The 18,395-nt window shown below is 37.7% G+C and overlaps 2 protein-coding genes across 2 annotated transcripts in view; one reads left to right on the top strand and one right to left on the bottom strand.

Moving 5' to 3' along the window:
• Window positions 1–10,727: 10,727 nt before the first annotated feature.
• LOC149844858 (patellin-4-like) lies at window positions 10,728–13,473 on the top strand. The gene is made up of 4 exons (XM_089997364.1): window positions 10,728–11,878; window positions 12,258–12,376; window positions 12,459–12,603; window positions 13,030–13,473. Exons 1-4 carry the CDS (start codon window positions 10,907–10,909, stop codon window positions 13,282–13,284), a joined length of 1,491 nt encoding a protein of 496 aa, XP_089853490.1. The 5' UTR covers window positions 10,728–10,906; the 3' UTR covers window positions 13,285–13,473.
• A 3,603-nt stretch (window positions 13,474–17,076) lies between these two features.
• Window positions 17,077–18,395, bottom strand: part of LOC149844857 (alpha amino-terminal protein methyltransferase) — a 46,169-nt gene continuing 44,850 nt past the window's right edge. The window contains exons 7-8 of the mRNA XM_089995329.1: window positions 17,970–18,067; window positions 17,077–17,388 (exon numbers count right to left, since the gene is read on the bottom strand). Of these exons, the coding sequence (XP_089851455.1) occupies window positions 17,257–17,388; window positions 17,970–18,067 (230 nt within the window). The 3' untranslated portion in view covers window positions 17,077–17,256. The remainder of the gene's footprint in view (window positions 17,389–17,969; window positions 18,068–18,395) is intronic.

The raw sequence follows: 18,395 nt of genomic DNA, 5'->3' as shown, positions 1-18,395 counted from the left end.
GGTTTAGGTGATTTGCGGATCTGTGAAAATCCATGCAGTCTACTTGCATAATTTTAGGATATACTATTCAAATTGCAAAACAAACCTTCTTGGAGTGGTTTTCTCAAAATTATTGCTTTATGACAAAACCTTGCCTACTTCCATGTGTATTGCTTTGTGTTACACTGAAATAGTGTTATATCGCAACTCTAGCTACCCAAAATTGGGATTTTTGTTATTGGGGAGAAAATCTGGTGATAAATGTTTTTGGGGATAATTGGGGGGAACCCTCTCTCGTATGACCTTGACCTCATGGAGTTGACAAGCTTTGGCTTACCGCACGGGGGTGATGCCGACTGCCTTGTGTCTAAGGTCTAGGCTCCATCCCACTATGCCAAACCCCTTATGTCTAAGGTCTATCGACAATTGATAAAGTAGAAAAACCTCTATTATTTTTTAGAGGGTGGGAGAGGAAGCCACAATGCTAGAAAAATCTTGGCATATTTAAAACGAAAAATGATTGTACTGTCTAAAATGACATGTTTTTCAAAATGCACCACAATTTGCTTGTGGATGCTAGACTTTTTTAGGATCACTAAAAAAGTAGATTCACACTACAATTGTTTAGGCCTCACAAATTTTACATAAACAAATTCAAAAAATAATTGTATTGTATCAAATATGATGCATTTTTTCAAATGCCCTAAAATTTTCGAAATTCATTTGTTGTCCAAAAATGCAAATAAAAAACTTTTTAAGACCTTTTTACCCTTTGCACAAGCGAACCTCACAAAGTTTGCATGATATATTGTTTTGTCGGTCGGTTAAGGCAAAACCTTACTTAAATGTATATCTAGCACAATTTTTTATAATACTCAAGAATCGTGCAAAAAATTATGTTATTTATGTGATCTTCTATGTTAATCATAAAATCAGAAATATCTTAGCAAAATCATATATTTTATACCAAAGTCGTGGGAAATTATGTGAACCTCCTTTCTCTTTTCTTTAACCATCACCTAAATGTATATTTATACTTATTTTTTTTGTGGTATTCACAAAGCACATAAATATAACTTATGCAAACCTTCTTATGATTGTAACTTTACTAATATATAATCGATAAAAGTTCGCGAGTCCACCATGTTGCACCCTTTGATTTTTTGCTAAGCACCTAGGAAAAAGGTAATAATATTAGGATGAGACAAACAATAATGTTTGAGCATGATCCAACACTCAACACACATCACAAGGCAAGCATACAGGGGTCGACTCTAATTCTAAGGATCACACTAAGACAATCTTTCAAATTCATACAATCATAAAGTGAGTGCAAATCATCATAGTTCAAGACAAAATCGCCCAGCACAATTGCCAACAGCTCATACCTATAGCTTAACATTATCTATACATTTTCAGATTTGTGGTTAAGACAACCTGAGCTAACAGTCTACTTATTGCCCCATCATAGTGTCAGGGTCTTGGCCAAGATGTAACTATTGCTATGAAACAAATGGCATTTAGCCTACAAACATTATACCTTCTGGTACTGGCTCTCATGGCCAAAGCTGCAATACCCCTTAGGTATGTGCCACAATCACATCATGTCTGCATACTCTCAAATATGGATAACTATGCACCATACTGGTAATTGGGTATGGGCCAAGATGCGACACACTGGATGGTAGTCAACACAAAAGAGCAACTTAGATTACCTGCTCGATAACACAGATCAATATCCAATACTTAATCATATACATATGGGTCAATACCCGATCATACAAGCTCATGCTCATCAACCAAAATACTTCTTGCATCATATGCAATGATTGAACAACTAAGTTCCTTGGTTCCAACACATCTCAAATCCATCCTACATATATTAGAGATCGCATGATTCAATGATGATCGATTCCATACATAAAATCATAACGGAGGAGTCCAATCTTTCCTTGACAATAGGAAGAGATTCATTCAATCACAATAGGAAAAGATACATTTAATAACAAATAGAAAGAGTTGACCTTTTGATTATAGGGTCAACCCAAGCAAAGAACTCAATCACCTGAGCTAGTTAAGGTCTCAGTGACGTGACACCACTAGGTTTGATCAATCAAATCCCAACTCACACACCTTAATTTGAACTCAAAATCTCATGAAAGACTATTTGGAAACCATAGAGTCAACCTAGATTACTGAAGGGTCAACTCAAGCACTGCAGAGGTCGGCTCACAATCATCCAGGGTCAAAACACCACTACAGAGATTGACCCACCCACTATAAGAGTCAACTCTTTCAAGATCAAGAGTCGACTCATCCCTATAGGGGTCGACTCTCTCCTGCAGTGGTCAACTCTGACAAACAGGGCTCAACCCATGGGTAGACCAATAGAAACAAAAGAGAAAGAGGGTTGACCTTGAATCCTAGGGGTCGACCCTCTCGAGCCTATATGTGAATCAAAAGAGAGGGAGGGTCGACCCTGAATCCCAGGGGTCGACCCTCAGGGCCAACCAACAGAACATAACAAGGAAGGGATTGACCCTCTGGTAGACCAACTGAAACACAAAAGAGAGAGGGGTTGACCCTCGGTGGTCTCCCAGCAGAAACAAGAGAAAGGGGTTGACAACTTCTACCTGATTGTTGTGTTTTTCTCCTCATAGCCTCCACCTTTTCTTTTACTTCAGGCACCACAACGCTTGACAACTTCTACCTGATATTTTTTTTTCAAAAAGTTTCGTTAGCATGAGATGAAGCTTTTCAATAAGAAATATTAGGGCTTGTCACGTATGGAGAGAATCCATAAATTAAAGCTCTCTACTATATTAGATGTTAATTACCCATATATTTTTGTTAAAAAGTGATTGTTAAAGCAATGTTTTGATTTCACGTCAGTGGCAATATAATTGTAAGCAACTAAGTCTTTCTCTTAATTTTTTAAAAATAAAAAATGTATTGTCGTTTTGTGGTTGCTCGAGTTGCATTCCACGAAAGTGCATTGAGTAGTGAATCAAATTTCTTAGCAAAGTTTTTTCTCAAGTGCTTCATGCAATATCCAACATGACATTTATGCTATATATGAGAGACACCATACTTTAGCCTTGGGTGTATATCTAAGATAATTGTCAACTCTCCTATCTCTTCATAGCCGTTGAAGTGTAAGAATTCTTCCTTTACATGCTTTAAAAATTGTGCCCATGAATCCTTTGACTCCTTATCTACAACCGTAAATGCTACTGAAAACATCTCATACAAGGATCAATACTATGAGCTGACAACAATATACCAATGTATTTTTTTTAGAAATATGCTATCTACCATAAGAACTGAAGGACATCCTTTCAAAAACCCATCGATGCATGAACAAAAAGATAAAAACATGCACTTTTATCGATCTTTATTATCAATCTAAATGTATCTTAGCATTTCTAGGTTTTTCTTCCTCAAATGATTTAAATAGGTGAAAGGCATCTTAAAATAATCTTTGAATGAACCATATAATTCTTTTTTCGTGGTTTTTGTCCATACCATGCTTGTTTATAAGAAATCTCCATACCTTCCTTATAACCGAAGTCATTCATGATTTCTTTTGAACTCATCTTTGGGTTATCGTGTAGGCATTTATGAATAATCCTTGAAATTCACTTGGAAGATATTTTTTCAATTAGAAGGTTGCCCAATGATCCACCATATATATGCTATGTTTCATACTTCTTCACTTGAAAGAACGCTACCTTGCGCACTTTTGTGCAATGAATCTTCTAGAGGCAATCACCCATAGTCTGCAGGTTCTTTTTCATGCATACAATAACTCTAAACGAATTTTGCTTTATAGATATTCTTGATCACATGATATTTCAAAAACTCATGACAACAATGTCTCCATCTTTTGAGATTGTTGTTAGCCAATAGAAAACTTTCCAATCATTATTTTTTTTGTTACAAACTTGTCATCCAATTGAGATGCCTTCACTTCAATCATTTTTAATTATTCTTCATTGTATGAGAATCCATTAAACTAGAACATATTTGACCACATCTCATTAGTGTAAAAACATAAAATAGTTCTAATGCCAAACAAATGCACATATAGATTATATAACATACAAGGTTTCAACTTTTCAATTGTCATTTGTGCATTATATTTATTCACCATTATTTGTCTCATGTCATCAGTGTCTTCGTTCTCTCCTTTCGTTTCTGAGTCATTCTCAACCAACATGTTATAGTCATCATCATTTGATCCTCCACTATCAACGTAATCGTTGTTACCACTAATGATTGTTTATATGCACAAACTAAATTAAAATTCATTGATCTAGCACTTCATTTGCTTCTATGCATGAATCATTCATGCATTTTCAACTTTCAAGATTAACTATAAAAATAACACCTCTGTCATCACACTTACATCTCAAGCATAAATTACAAAGACCAACAAATCATACATAGTTATGTCAACTACCCTAAAAGGATGGATGCCATCCAAATTATTGAGGTGAAGATCAATGACATTGGTTTGTTGGCGTAGTTTCATATCATCTGCAATGATCCTCTTATCATGTACAATATCAATTGTTTGTGAAAGTCTTTTATTGCTTACATGTCAAACATTTATATCCCTAATTGGTTTGGGCAATTGCATCCCCTCAGCGTGCATGTTAACTTCAATATCGCCCATTATTTGAGACAATTAGATATTCGCCAAAAGATTAAGCTTAATATATGGTGTTTGAGATAGATGCACATTCTCCACAAGATTCTTGTCATTATCATCATCAACTGCTTCTTGTTTAACTGTTCTTTGTTTAACTTTGTGACCAACTAAGTAAACATCGCTACTAAATAACATTTATTCTACATTATCATCATCCAAAACATGTATCCATATTTGTTGGCTATCTATGTTTGGAGAATAACTATACTAGAGCCCCAATAGCTCTTTCGCATATCTGATTTTACGAGACATCAAAGAATTAAATTTTTTAAAGCTACTGTTTTTGGATACTAATATAAATCTTCAAGTAGGGTGACTAGTGTCACAGTCGTATAATTTAATCCTTTCAGAGGTCATCATTAATTATCTACACTAATTACACAACATATCATTTATCAAATGAAAATAGCATGTGATAAAAAGATTATCCATATACCCTTTATTAATTCAATTAATAAAACTACCTACAACAACTACTTAGAAAACTAACTACTTATAATAACCCTAACCTTTATTCAATGCTTGTGTACAGTTAACCCCAATACCCTTACACTAATTGAATGCTTATGTGTATTCAACCCTAGCCCCATTACGCCAACATAAAATCACTGAATATTACATAAATGACAAACAAACAAAAACCATCTACAACACAAACAAATATATATAAACCCTAAATATAGTAAACTCTAAAAGGTGAATCTGATGCTAAATTTTAAATAAAATATAGGAAAATATACATAAAATATCTACAACAACAACCAAACATAAATACTACAAGGTTATTAAATGTTCATATCTATAAAAAAAACTTTAGAATGAATATATATATATATATATATATATATATATATATATATAATATTGTTTGTATGGAACTCACATTTTGACCTAATCGAAAAAGCCAATGAAAAATATACCAAGAAAGTCATTGAAATGTTGTAAAAAAAATTTACAAGAATCGTCGAAGGAGAGGGAAAAGTGTTAGGGTTTTAGAGAGAAAATGGTTAGGGTTCTAACAAAAAATAAACGAAGAAAAACCAAAAAATAGAACCACAATGACTTTATATATGAATCATCAAACATGCAAATGTACAGAAATCCACACTGAAAAATTGAAAGAATTCTATACAAACGGCATACATCATTTGCGAAGGTAGTACCATATTTGCAATAGTTGTATCATAGATATCATCATATATTTGCGGACCTCCTTCATGATCAATCTCTTAAAGGAGCTTCACATGGTACGTCACGAATGTCGTACTATATATGAATGTGAATGTTGCCACACATTTGCAGATCTTTTTGAGGATTAGTCACTTAAAGAAGTTTTGCATGGAAGGTTACAAATGTTATACTATATATGTGAATGTCACCACACATTTGTGAATTTCTTTGAAGATCAATTACTTAAAAGAGCTTTACACGATACTCGTGAATGTCTTACTATATATGTGAATGTTGTACGATATTTGAAAATCTTCTTCGGATGAAAATTATCCATATTCGCAATTTCGTTTACTCACAATTTGTGAGGTCCTTGCAATTGTCGTACAAATCTACTTTTTAGTGAGAGTTTGCAATATATAAAAGTTAACTCGACAAAATCAAATATAAGCTCAAACTGACTCGGTTTGATTAGATATTGAACCAAGTCCAACTCTCCCACAAGGCCTAAACAAGTGATACGACCTGTGTAACTTTGTTAACCGAATAGTGAATGTAGCACCAAGTGGGTCAATAAGTAATCAACGAATCATGCAATTTTAAGTAAATCTTAGACAAAGTACCTTGAGTTAATATATTTAAATGATTAAATATATTTTAGAAAATTTTACAATGACCTGCCTAACTTTTGACCTAATTACAAAGACAAGCTTAGCCTTTGAAATATTGCAAATGTGTCCCTCAGTTATGAGAATAACTCTCAAACACCGACCTTCTCTAACTTGAGTGAGTTTACACTGGTCAAACAGTGGTTCTACTTGGTGGAATCAACACAACACTCTTGTTTTTAGGGCATTCTGCATGTTTCCATTCACTTGGGAGAAAGAAAACAAAAGCGTCATCCCAACTAGTTTCAGGAACTCTCATTCATAAACAGGTGCTATTACACAGCATCCCATCTGTAATGGGTCCATAGCTATGAACTTCATAAGGAGTTTGTAATGTCCGATCCATCTTAATAAATATCAGTAAAGTTAGAGGTAGGAACAAAAACAGTTTGCAAGTTGTTTTACATATTTGAGCTTATTAGAATATATGCATTCATATCCTTTTAAAAAAGCCATTTCACAATCTGCATTTTCTTATGGTATCTCCAAATTCCATTCTTTTTTTGAAAGAAAAATAAACACCCACAAAATTTTCAGTTCCTTTCAATTAACTTCAAAACTTCTGGTTTGCAAGATTTTTATTAGGGAGATCCTAAAAAACCAAAAAGAAAATAGCAAAAAACTGAAATTTACGGCAAAACTATTCAAGAAATCCTTGATGGAGTTGACAAATGACAAACAATGGCTAACCGAAAAAGGGTGGCTTCTTTTCTAGAGAGAGAGAGAGACCTTCACTTTGGCAATCGGTGGGAGATGGGTTTCAGTTCAAAGTTTGTTTGTTTGTTTTTGAAAGGCAAGCTGGGGTTAGGCAGACCCCCTACCCTACCAGATTTCTTTAGTGAAGTAAACTGTTTACAAGGCTATACATCTCTGTAAGGCATTCAATCTGGGGAGTGATCTTTCCATGAATTTTGGATCCCCCCCCCTCCCGGCCAATTTGTCCAAAATTTTAACTAAGTGGTTTGAATTGTATTTTGCTTCACAGAAATAGAATCGAAAACGTACAAAATGCTTTTAACTTCATCTGGATATTTCTAACCTGATCTCTACCTTCCAAAAAACTAACTCTGTCTGTTCTCTGTCCCCACTGGCTTGGAGAGGACTCTTGCCCGAGAAGCACCCAACTCTTATGAAGCCACCTGAGTGGTTACGGATTGTACAGTCCAAAGTTTTGAACATGTAAAAGATGGCAAAAGAGACAAATAAAAGAGAGGCAAATTAGTAAATTCTCTAACAATTGTTTGACCATGGTTTAACAATTCTCTCTCTTTCTCTCTCTCTCTGCTTCAAAATTGTGCCCTCCATCTCCACACGGGTTTCGATTTTTGTTGGATCATTTTTCGGATCACACAGTTTCATAATCGTCATCATGATATACACCATGATATGAACCACAATATGCAGCATAATACAAATCATGATTTTGGACAAATCGAAACAGAAACAGGGCATGTCGGTTTCCGCATACATCCAAAATTCAGACAACAACATACGAACAAACATATGCAAAGAACATAAAGAAAACAATAGAAACATGTTTAGATAATGTATTAGGTTAAGGCGTACGAAAGTACTCCCCTTAGAGAAGATTCACCCCCACATACAGTGCAAATCAGGGTCCGGCGTCCTTCCCTCAGGATACAATAGCCACGACGAACCAAACGGTGCACTCCGACGGATCGTCCTTCAAAAACAACCTCCACGAACCAAATGTTGCAGAACACCCCTTTCGGGATAACTCAGGAAAGAGAGAGAGAGAGAGAAAGAGCAACAGGGAGATGGGAAATCGCAGAGCTCTTCTTCAGAAAACCAGAGCGTCTCTCAGATCGTCTTCATAACCCTACCCTCACCACGCTTTTATAACCCACGAACGGTTACAAAGCATGAAAGGACTCGTTACGGATTATGAGGAGACGTGATCCGTTACTTCGAAAGATCGAGATCCGTTACGAAATCCGAAGAGCCATAACGGGCGCACGGACTACGAGGAGTTGTAACCCGTCATCATTTCTCATAACCCGTTATAGAATCCAAATATCCAAAGAAACTTTGGGTAAAAAGGTACTTTGTCTTGATTGGATATGGCCCTAAAGGGTCAATTACTCAAACCCAGTTCGGCTCGGCACAACGGGCGCGCGCGTGCGTGTATGTGTGGTGGTCATCCCACCCTCTTGTTCTCAGGAACAAGTGTATGAGTTTACATGTAGCTTATAAAGCCCACAACAAACTCAAGCACAAGCAATATGGGACTATTCCTCCTCATCAAGACCACCTTTTTCAAAACAGCCCAGTTTCTCCTTTGAATTCTCTCTCCCTTCTTTCTTACACCTAACAATTTTCACCTTCATCCTTAGTTAATTCTTCGATTCGTGTCCTTTATCTCCGTCTCAAATGAGGCAGGTTCGAATGAATCTCCATTTTCCTCCCGTCTACTTGTCATCCCTAAGTCACTAGTTAGACTTGTTAGAAGAAGAAGAGGTAGGATAGAAGAGATAAAAGGGGGCCTAAAGCTTAGGGTTGGGAAAAACACACACACTATATATATATATATAAGAGATTTAAATGTTATTTTATTAAATATCAAAAGTATATTAGTAATTTTATTAATGGGGATCGGGGTGGGCACATGAAAGAGTAAGTTCACGCCTGCCTCCATCCCAGTAGGGGTTTTGAATTTCATCTCTATCTCCGGTCTCATATCCTCCATCCCCGCCCTAAATGGTGCGGGTTTGAACGGATCCCTGTTTTCGCCGGGTCCACTGCCATCCCTACTTATTGCCCGTTTATATAAAAATTTCCTCTATTGTTTTTTATTAATTGTATTGTTTTTTACAAATTTTTATTTTCCCCAATAGTTTATGATTTTTTATCAATGCCAGAGCTATCTAAAATTCGTAATAAAAAGAAATCTGCGGACTTGATTTAGTGGAAAACAAATCCATACATCCCATGCCTCTCCAATTAAAAAGCTCCTCCTATTATTAATTTCTATTTCAAAGTTTTTCCCAAGAAATAAAAAAATTGAAAGCCTTGAGAGATTTCACTTCCAATAAAATCACGCTTGCTACATAGATGATAGTTAACAGTGTAGTTAACACTATGGAATGCTTCTTTCAATGGATCAGGTTTGTGTCAAGTACCGGACCTGACCAGAACCGAAACTGAATACTTGGATATGGACATAGAAATTGCTAACCCATATATTATTTGGGTCAACCTGAATATGCAGGCTGGGTTTGGGTTCTTATTCTTGTAGGATATCCGACCAATCCAGTTTGACCCCAAGTATTTTATATGTACTTCTAGTGAAAATACATTTTTTGAAACAACAAAACCCAAACTCAAACCCAAATATGACAACTGGTTATTTGTGTGAGTTTGAGCGCGCTCCGTTGTTATCTCGCATACAAATGCAGATATGGATTCTTAAGGTAAGATGTGAATGTGTACTAGGAGTGGATTTGGATTTATTCATTCAGATAATTTTCAGATTTAGATCAACAGTTTAAATTGGATCTGATCAACCCATTTGCATATTTTGCATGTAAAAACCTTGTTTTAAGTCCTCTTTAACTGGATACAGTATTACCCAACATATTTTGGATCAGGATCTGACTTTACTTCATTGGATCTCATTTGGATCTGGGTTTGGATTCCAATCTACTGTTTGGATTCAAATTCTGATCAAGCAGGATCTGATCCTTGTCCAATCCATTTTCAGCCCTTGTCGGATATCCTACCGGTTTGCAACTAGGGTAGGATACCCCACCTGTTGACAGTCCCTATCATGCTTGGCACGAGGAAGTCTGCATCAATTATTATGAACAGAAAAGGAAAGATTATTATTGTAATATTTTTTTATGACAAAAAAAACTTATTTGACAAAGCAACGGCAGCCTCATGCACCAGCAGGCAGCCGGATTCAATCTTGGGCCTTGACACAGGACTCTGACCACATGGGTATTGAGAATAAGGGTGCACAAAGAAAATTTTCAAACTTTTGTACTTTGCTCATGGGGGTCTGGTAGAGAGAGAAACCGACTGTCTCTCCTCTGACTTGGGGCCAGGTCATGACCGTTGAAAGGCAAAAAAGGGCCCCCAAAAGAATAAATAATAGAAAACAGTAACGGCAAAGAAGAGAGTAACCGTTGCAGCAGGCCGTTCATCCCAACGGCTAGTTCTTCAAAAGAGAAGCCGAGGGTGAGGAGATATAGCCAGAGGAAAGGAAGAGAGAGGTGAGGATATAGCCAGAGGAAAGGAAGAGAGAGAGAGAGAAAGAGATTTGATCAGATACTCGGAGCTCTTTTGGGTGCTTTCTTTCTTTGGGGAGTTATACCTGAAAGAACTCCGATAACATCCAGATTCAGCATCAAAGATGACGGCTGCTGAGGACGCCAAGACCATCGAAACCAAGGTGGAAGAGCCGGCCGCTGCCACCACTATGGCCGAAAAGGAGGCTGAACCGGCCAAAGTTTCTGTCGAATCGGCGGCCGAAGAAAAGCCTGTGCCTACAGATGATGCCACAGAAGAGAAGTCCGAAGAGGAGAAGGCAGAGGAGAGCCAGGATATGGATTCTGAGAAGAAATTGAACTCTGCTTCGTTCAGGGAAGAGAGCAATTTCCTCTCCGATTTGTTGGAGCCCGAGCGGAAGGCGCTGAACGAGCTCAAGTCCAAGGTGGAAGAAGCAATTCTCAAGAACAAGCTCGTCGTCGATTCTTCAGCCAAAGCCTCGGCCGAGGAAGAGAAGGAGACCCCACAAGAAGCAAAAGAGGGAGAGGAAATGGATGATAGTGAGAAAAACAATGAAATTGAGAACACCCAAGTAGTCAATGAGGATATCTCTTTGTGGGGTGTGCCTCTTTTGCCCAGCAAGAATCTTGACGGTACTAATGTTGTTCTGCTGAAGTTCCTCAGAGCTAGAGATTTCAAGGTGAATGAGGCTTTCGAGATGCTGAAGAACATGATCCGGTGGAGGAAAGATTCGAAGATCGATTCAGTAATGGAGGAGGAACTGGGGTCTGGTCTTGAAGGAGCTGCCTACATGAATGGTGTTGATAGGGAAGGTCATCCTGTTTGTTACAATGTGTACGGAGTCTTCGAGGATAAGGATCTGTATAAGAAGGCATTCGGATCGGAGGAGAAACGCGAGGAGTTCTTTAGGTGGAGGTTGCAAGTGATGGAGAAGGGAATCAAGCAGCTGGATTTCAAACCAGGTGGGATCTCTTCAATGCTTCAGATCATTGATCTGAAAAGCTCGCCCGGGCCGTGGAAGAAGGAGATGAGGAATGCTATCAGGAAAGCTGTCACCTTGCTTCAGGACAATTATCCAGAGTTAGTCGCCAGAAATGTAATAATTTCTCCTCTATTCTTGTTACTTTAATGAAGCTGATACCCTAAAGTAGAAAATCTTCAACATTGAAAAGCCATTAGATTTCTCTGGTCATTTTCACTTGTTCTTTATATTACACCCCCCTTTGCTTTCTCATTGGTTTTCATAAACCTTTTCCATGGAGAATCCTAGCTTTCTTTTCATTTGCTATCTGTAGTAAGTATACGTCACTTGGGTTCCTTTTCTTGGGGGGTACCAGTGAGGGCATTTGTACATGACTTCTTAGATAAAGCTGATTTGTCTACAATAACCAGTTTTTAATCCTTTCTGTAGTATTGCTCTTCAAATTGTGCTTTCCAGATCTCATATCATCTGGTTTTCATGGCTGTGATAACAGATCTTCATCAATGTTCCTTTTTGGTACTATGCTTTCAAGTTGTCCCCATTCTTGACGCAAAGAAGTAAGAGCAAATTTGTTTTTGCTCGGCCAGCCAGGGTTACTGAAACCCTGCTCAAGTAAGTTGTACTCTTTGGTTAACAAGTTTTCTTTTGCATAACTGCTGCTGCAACGGTATCTGAAACAATCTTGTCTTAACAGATACATCCCAGCTGAAAATATACCAACCCAATATGGAGGTCTAAAACGTGAAAATGATGAAGTATTCTCTGGAGCAGAAGGTGGAGTTTCAGACATTATTATCAAAGCTGGATCCACTGTAACTGTCGAAATTCCAGCACCAGAGGTATATATTTTACTGAACATTTTCTGTTCTGTTTAGTTCCACTTCTGTGGTGAAGAGGGAAAACAAAGAAAGCACCATTTAAAACTAAAAAAAGAAAAAAGTTGAAAACCAATGGTTATGAAGGTGAAATTGGGTATACGGCTGTCATTTTGGATCTCAGTGTGGAACCAAGATGAACGTTGGTTAACTGGTCCTTGAAGCTAGAGTGCAATATTTCATTCCCTCAAGCCCCTTGTCTGGTTCAACTCTTGAATTTGGACCACTTGAAAACCAGTGAAACAAATTACTATTGGTTGAGATGTTCAATTAGCAAATCACAATATTTGCACATTAATCAGATGCTTCAGTCTATTTGGCTTCCTTGAGAAACTTATTACAACTTGATCAGAAACTCGTGGTTTCTTTTTTCTTGTTTTTCATTAACAGGTTGGAGCCAATATAACTTGGGATCTAACCGTATTGGGCTGGGAAATGAACTACAAGGAGGAGTTTGTTCCTACTGATGAAGGATCATACACAATCATAATTCAGAAGTCGAACAGGATTTCATCTCATGAGGAACCAATTCGTAATTCGTTCAGAGTCAGCGAGCCCGGCAAGGTTGTCCTGTCGATTGAGAACAACTCCTACAGAAAGAAGAGGGCTCTGTATCGATCTAAAGCGCAGAGCACAAGTTCATGAAACATGACTGAAGCAGCAAAGCCAAATAAAAAAAGCCAAGAGAATTTTTTTGTCACGTTGAGTCAATTCTTTCACTGTAGTAAATGTTGAGAGAGAGAGAGAAGAGCATAGTTATTCTTTTAGGCTAAGGCATGTTTATTCTGTTCATTTGTGCTTGCAATGCATTCATTATTCATTTATTTTCTTCTGGAATTTTGTAGTTCATTTATTTTCTTCTGGAATTTTGTAGTTAAACGGAGCTTGCTTTTTTGTGTTAATGATATCTTAAACTGTTAAACTCGCTTCTTCCTTAAGTAACATGAAATTACAGTTCCGGACCTAAGCAGAATTGTTGATTGGCCCAAGAGTTGTTTAATTCCTGGGCACTTCTAATGCGTTCAATGAAAGCCAATTAAAAAAAGAAGAAGCCATCATCATTATAAAGCCTTGTTATGCCAACGACATGTGGGATGGTGTGCCCCCAGTGCTAATGGGATTTGAGACTAGGGGGAAAGCCAATTAAAAAAAGAAGCCATTTTTTCTTTATTTCTCCTAGTATGAGGCTACAAACCTGCTTTCCGGACACCATCATCATTATAAAGCCTTGTTATGCCAACGACGTGGGATGGGTGCCCCCAGTGCTAATGGGATTTGAGACTAGGGGGATGTCAATGAATCAGATTTTATCCAATATCTGACCGAATTAGATTCGGTTTAGTTGCACTTGGTAAGCCAAAACCATATCCGATATAATGGGATGCAGATATGGTTCTGATTTTTTGCTACTGAATTCTACAAATATCTGAGTTTGATGGATATCCGAATCCGTTTATATGTAAAAAGGAAGATCCGGTATGAGCTTTTCACCATTCAAATTTGAATCTGAATTCAAATTCATTTAGCCAACATCCAACTCAATAATAGGTATTGGCCACATCCGATCTGAATCCGAATCGTTTACATACTTTAGACATTGTTTCAGTGGCCAATGCAGTCTTCTCTGGTAAGCCAAAACCATATCCGATATAATGGGATGCAGATATGGTTCTGATTTTTTGCTACTGAATTCTACAAATATCTGAGTTTGATGGATATCCGAATCCGTTTATATGTAAAAAGGAAGATCCGGTATGAGCTTTTCACCATTCAAATTTGAATCTGAATTCAAATTCATTTAGCCAACATCCAACTCAATAATAGGTATTGGCCACATCCGATCTGAATCCGAATCGTTTACATACTTTAGACATTGTTTCAGTGGCCAATGCAGTCTTCTCTGGATCATTTCAAGAGCATGTTTAATTAGGGACACCCCCTTACCTAGAGTTTGGTAAACCAGGACTCTTTTGCCCTTCCACTAATCAAAAAACAAAATGATGTTAACTGAAAGCAGGATTTAGGGTTGACAAAGGATCAACTTTCTAGCTGGACTGGTCAAACCTTCAATCCCACAACCAGAGATTTGTCTTCATAAAAGACCTCCACAATCATCATGCTGCTTATTGGGTTCCAAAAATGGTCGCCCTGATTCTTTTTGTTTTGAAAGGCAAGCTGGGGTTAGGCAGACCCCACAAGTTATTATTCAATTGTACCACTGAGGTTTTGAACCTGCAACGTCCCACCACAGGGAGACATGCACTGACAGCTCCTACCAACCCTGATCTTGCTATGAAAGAGTGGATATGATTGAAACAATGAGTATATTTTGTGCATGTTGCATGTTTGGATAGACTACATTTTCACAACTGTCCAAGGCTAGAAAAGATCGGGTCATAACTAATCAATATTCAATGGTTATATTCAATCTACACCACACATCTCACTTGAAAACAGAACATTTGGCTTGGGAAACTGTTAAAGAGACTCAGTCACATCGCCCCCAAAGGGGTTTGGCATAGTGGGATGGGACCTAAGCCTAGACAGGTGGTCTAAGTGCAAATCTCATGGGCATCACCCCTTGCACAAGCCCAAGCATAGTGACTCCCTGGAGGCAAGAAGTGAGCTCAGGGAATTTTACGCTGTCAGGACAATGACCATCAGTACGGCAGGCAGAGCCAGAGCATCCCGTGGGTGGTTTCTCTGCATAAATATATATATATATAACTGTCACATCCCCATCAAATCATGTACAGTTGAGATCGAATATAAGTGAAGAATCAAGTACATACAATATGACCAGATCTGCTCATGTCTGAGTCACCAGGCATTAGTCCATCGGTAATCTTGTACAAACGGATGAAAATGCATAGATGCTGGAGTAGGTGAACACCCAAGGTGCTTGTGACAAGGGACATCTGGTGGTATTGGAGCCTGAGCTTTGATGTTTCTTGTTTCTAGACTGATTTTTATTAGACAAGAAGTCACATAGTTACTAGGATTTCTAGACTCTGATTTCAATTTGGTGTCAAATTTGTCTGATCCATAGTTACTAGGAAACTAAATGGATATGAAAAATGATATGTGAAGCGGAGACAAGTGTTCAGTAATATGAAGGGGGAAGTGAAATATGGTTGTTAGCAATTATGAAAGCGCATGAGAAATGAAAAAAACAAACGAACATAAGAAACAATAAGAAGCAGGAGCAAAAGCGAATAAAAAACATGAAAACAAGTATAAAACAATATAAATTCAACATGCAAACTTGTCATATAAAAATTATTATTTTTTAATATGAAAAATACAAAAAGCCAGGGGAAAGCTAGTGAGAAGTGATAAGCACAAAGAAAACGTTAACAAAGTGGGAGATAATTCATTTGAGAATGGGGGAAGCAGGTGTGTTGCCCACATTTCTAAAGTGAGTTTCCCAATGCTTCCCCATGTTTCAAAAAAACAAGTTCCTATTTTCGAAATGTACGTTTATAGAAGGTTCAAATCCAATGAGCGCCAACCCCTGCGTAAGCCAAAGCTTGGTGACTCCCTGAGGTCAAGGGGTAAGCCCTCAGAGACCATAGTACAGCAAGCTGAGCCAGCTCAGCTAGGTCTTTGCACCTGAAGAGGTTTCTCCGAGTAAAAAAAAATGTGCTTTAATAGAAGCACGCTTCTCCTATAACAGGATGCTTCCAATAACTAGTCTGATAAACCCAGAAGCATATCAACGTTGGAAAGGCATGCCCAAGCCAACGTGAGGTAACTCGAAACCCAGACCGATTGATGTTTTCACATACAAAGAAATAAAACTTGAGAGAGAGAGAGATCTGGTTCAAGCTAAAGAGTGATTTGGCCTTCACAGTTCAAATCACAAAGATCCAGCTTGGCCTTCCCGTATCGTGCATGCAACCTGGGTTAGGTCTGGATAGCAGATGCTCAATCCAATATACTGGAAAATCGCATTGAACCAAACTGTTGACAGCCTTGCCAAAAAAGAGAGCTTCGACTGCCATCCTCATGCAATGCACAAGAAATTCAATTGAAATAACAAATCAGTTGTTTTTACAAATGTCCCCCTCTTTTCCTTTTGGTTCTTGAATGGAGTGGAAGTGTGAGAGACCTAATGTCAGATATCTACAGCTTCCATCAACCATTAAGGGGAGCCATGAATATGTTGTAGTTTCTCCCAGTGCTCTTATGCTCTGCTGTTTGGGAGCAGTGTGGTGTTGCCAAAACACTGCATCGAGAATGGAATTGGCAGCCCCAGTACCACATTTGACACCACCGACAAGAGGATGTTTTCAGCAACTACATCCTCAGCACTACATTTTAGCAACACATAGAAATGGCATTTCCATCTCAATGGAAGGCTCTCAGAGTTTTTATCAACTAATAAGAAGCGAACAGTATGTGCAGAATCAGCAACGCCACAAGAAAAAGAAAGGGTTCAATGGAATCACCCATCAGTTTATGATGCTAAAAACACATTCTACAAATAAAGTGCACATTTTTTTTTAACAGAATACAAAGCAGAGAAAATTCTAGTTAATAAACAGCCAGACATCTCCCAAGTTGACAATGGGACAACCTCTTACTTTGATACAAAAAAGAGGAGCGTTAAGACTGTCATGACCTGATAATAGCAGGACCGTTAGAGTGTTTCCTTTTGCTGATCCTCCCATGATGTCTTATTGGTTCATCAGCTATCAATGCATACATCCTCACGGGAAACAGCTCATGGGGGAATCCCTTTTGTTCCTACAGACAAAAGATGGATTCAAGTAAATATGGGATTTTCTCATGTCTTTTTCACTTGGGGCATGTTTGCAATACCCTGTGATTTTTTTATTTTCTAAAGATCCGGTGACTGTAAATCACAATCACAACACTTTTTCAGAGGTTAGTGAAACATGAGAAAAGTACCAGTTGTGATTGTTTTTTGCCTTGAATCTTGTGAAAGTTGACCACAAGATTGACCTTGTGACTAACAATCACAGCTTCTACTTTCTCAGTTGCGATTGTTCATCCCACCTGTGACCAAACCAAACATGCGCTTACTCTTGGCCTAGATGGAAAGTGCCACAGATCCTTCCACCTAGATCGTTAACAAGAACCAACAAGTGCAGAAATAGGTTTAACATGGAAACAATTTTAGCAAAGATTCCATGAATGCACGGGCCACTAAACAATATAGAGATCAGGATATATGGACCTTTGATTCTGAAAAAATGATTGGTTTAAATGGTAGGGTACAGCTTCAGAAATAGATGAACAAGACATCAATCTCACAAGAACTAAACATTAACTGAGACCATTGGATTGAAAAGTGTGAATCACACCTTTGTCTTGTATAAATACAGACCAGCCTGCTTGAACAGTTCCTTGAAGTATGAATCGGATCTGGTGATGCTCTTATCCTCTTTATCCAATACAAACCCTGAGGATGAAATTGTCCTTTTAAATGAAAAATGCCAAGCAAAAAACAGGTTTAGATACACGATTATTAGAAGAAAAAAAAAGTTGATCCTTTCTGAGAACAAGGATAACATGAACAAATATGCATTCCTTACCCAGCATCCCAAGTGAGGAAGACATTGAATCTGTGTCACATGGATACAACTGTGGATACCGGGATACAACCATTTTTATGAAGTTTTCGGTTCAACATGTCACAGATATCGGCGATATATTCAAAATATCGCGATATTATGGATTTAAAATAAAAAAATTTGTTGTACAGGAAAAATATCGTTATATTTTAAAAA

The sequence above is a fragment of the Nuphar pumila genome, chromosome 2 (assembly GCF_984573655.1).
Source record: "Nuphar pumila chromosome 2, dmNupPumi1.hap1.1, whole genome shotgun sequence".
NCBI classification, from domain to species: Eukaryota; Viridiplantae; Streptophyta; class Magnoliopsida; order Nymphaeales; family Nymphaeaceae; genus Nuphar; species Nuphar pumila.
This window is presented reverse-complemented; position numbering and strand designations above follow the sequence as displayed.

Coding starts and splice junctions, on each gene's coding strand:
- LOC149844858 (XM_089997364.1), top strand. CDS start 10,907: ATGACGGCTGCTGAGGACGCCAAGACCATCGAAACCAAGGTGGAAGAG. Junction 11,879..12,257: donor CAGAGTTAGTCGCCAGAAAT/GTAATAATTTCT, acceptor CTGTGATAACAG/ATCTTCATCAATGTTCCTTT. Junction 12,377..12,458: donor GTTACTGAAACCCTGCTCAA/GTAAGTTGTACT, acceptor TTGTCTTAACAG/ATACATCCCAGCTGAAAATA.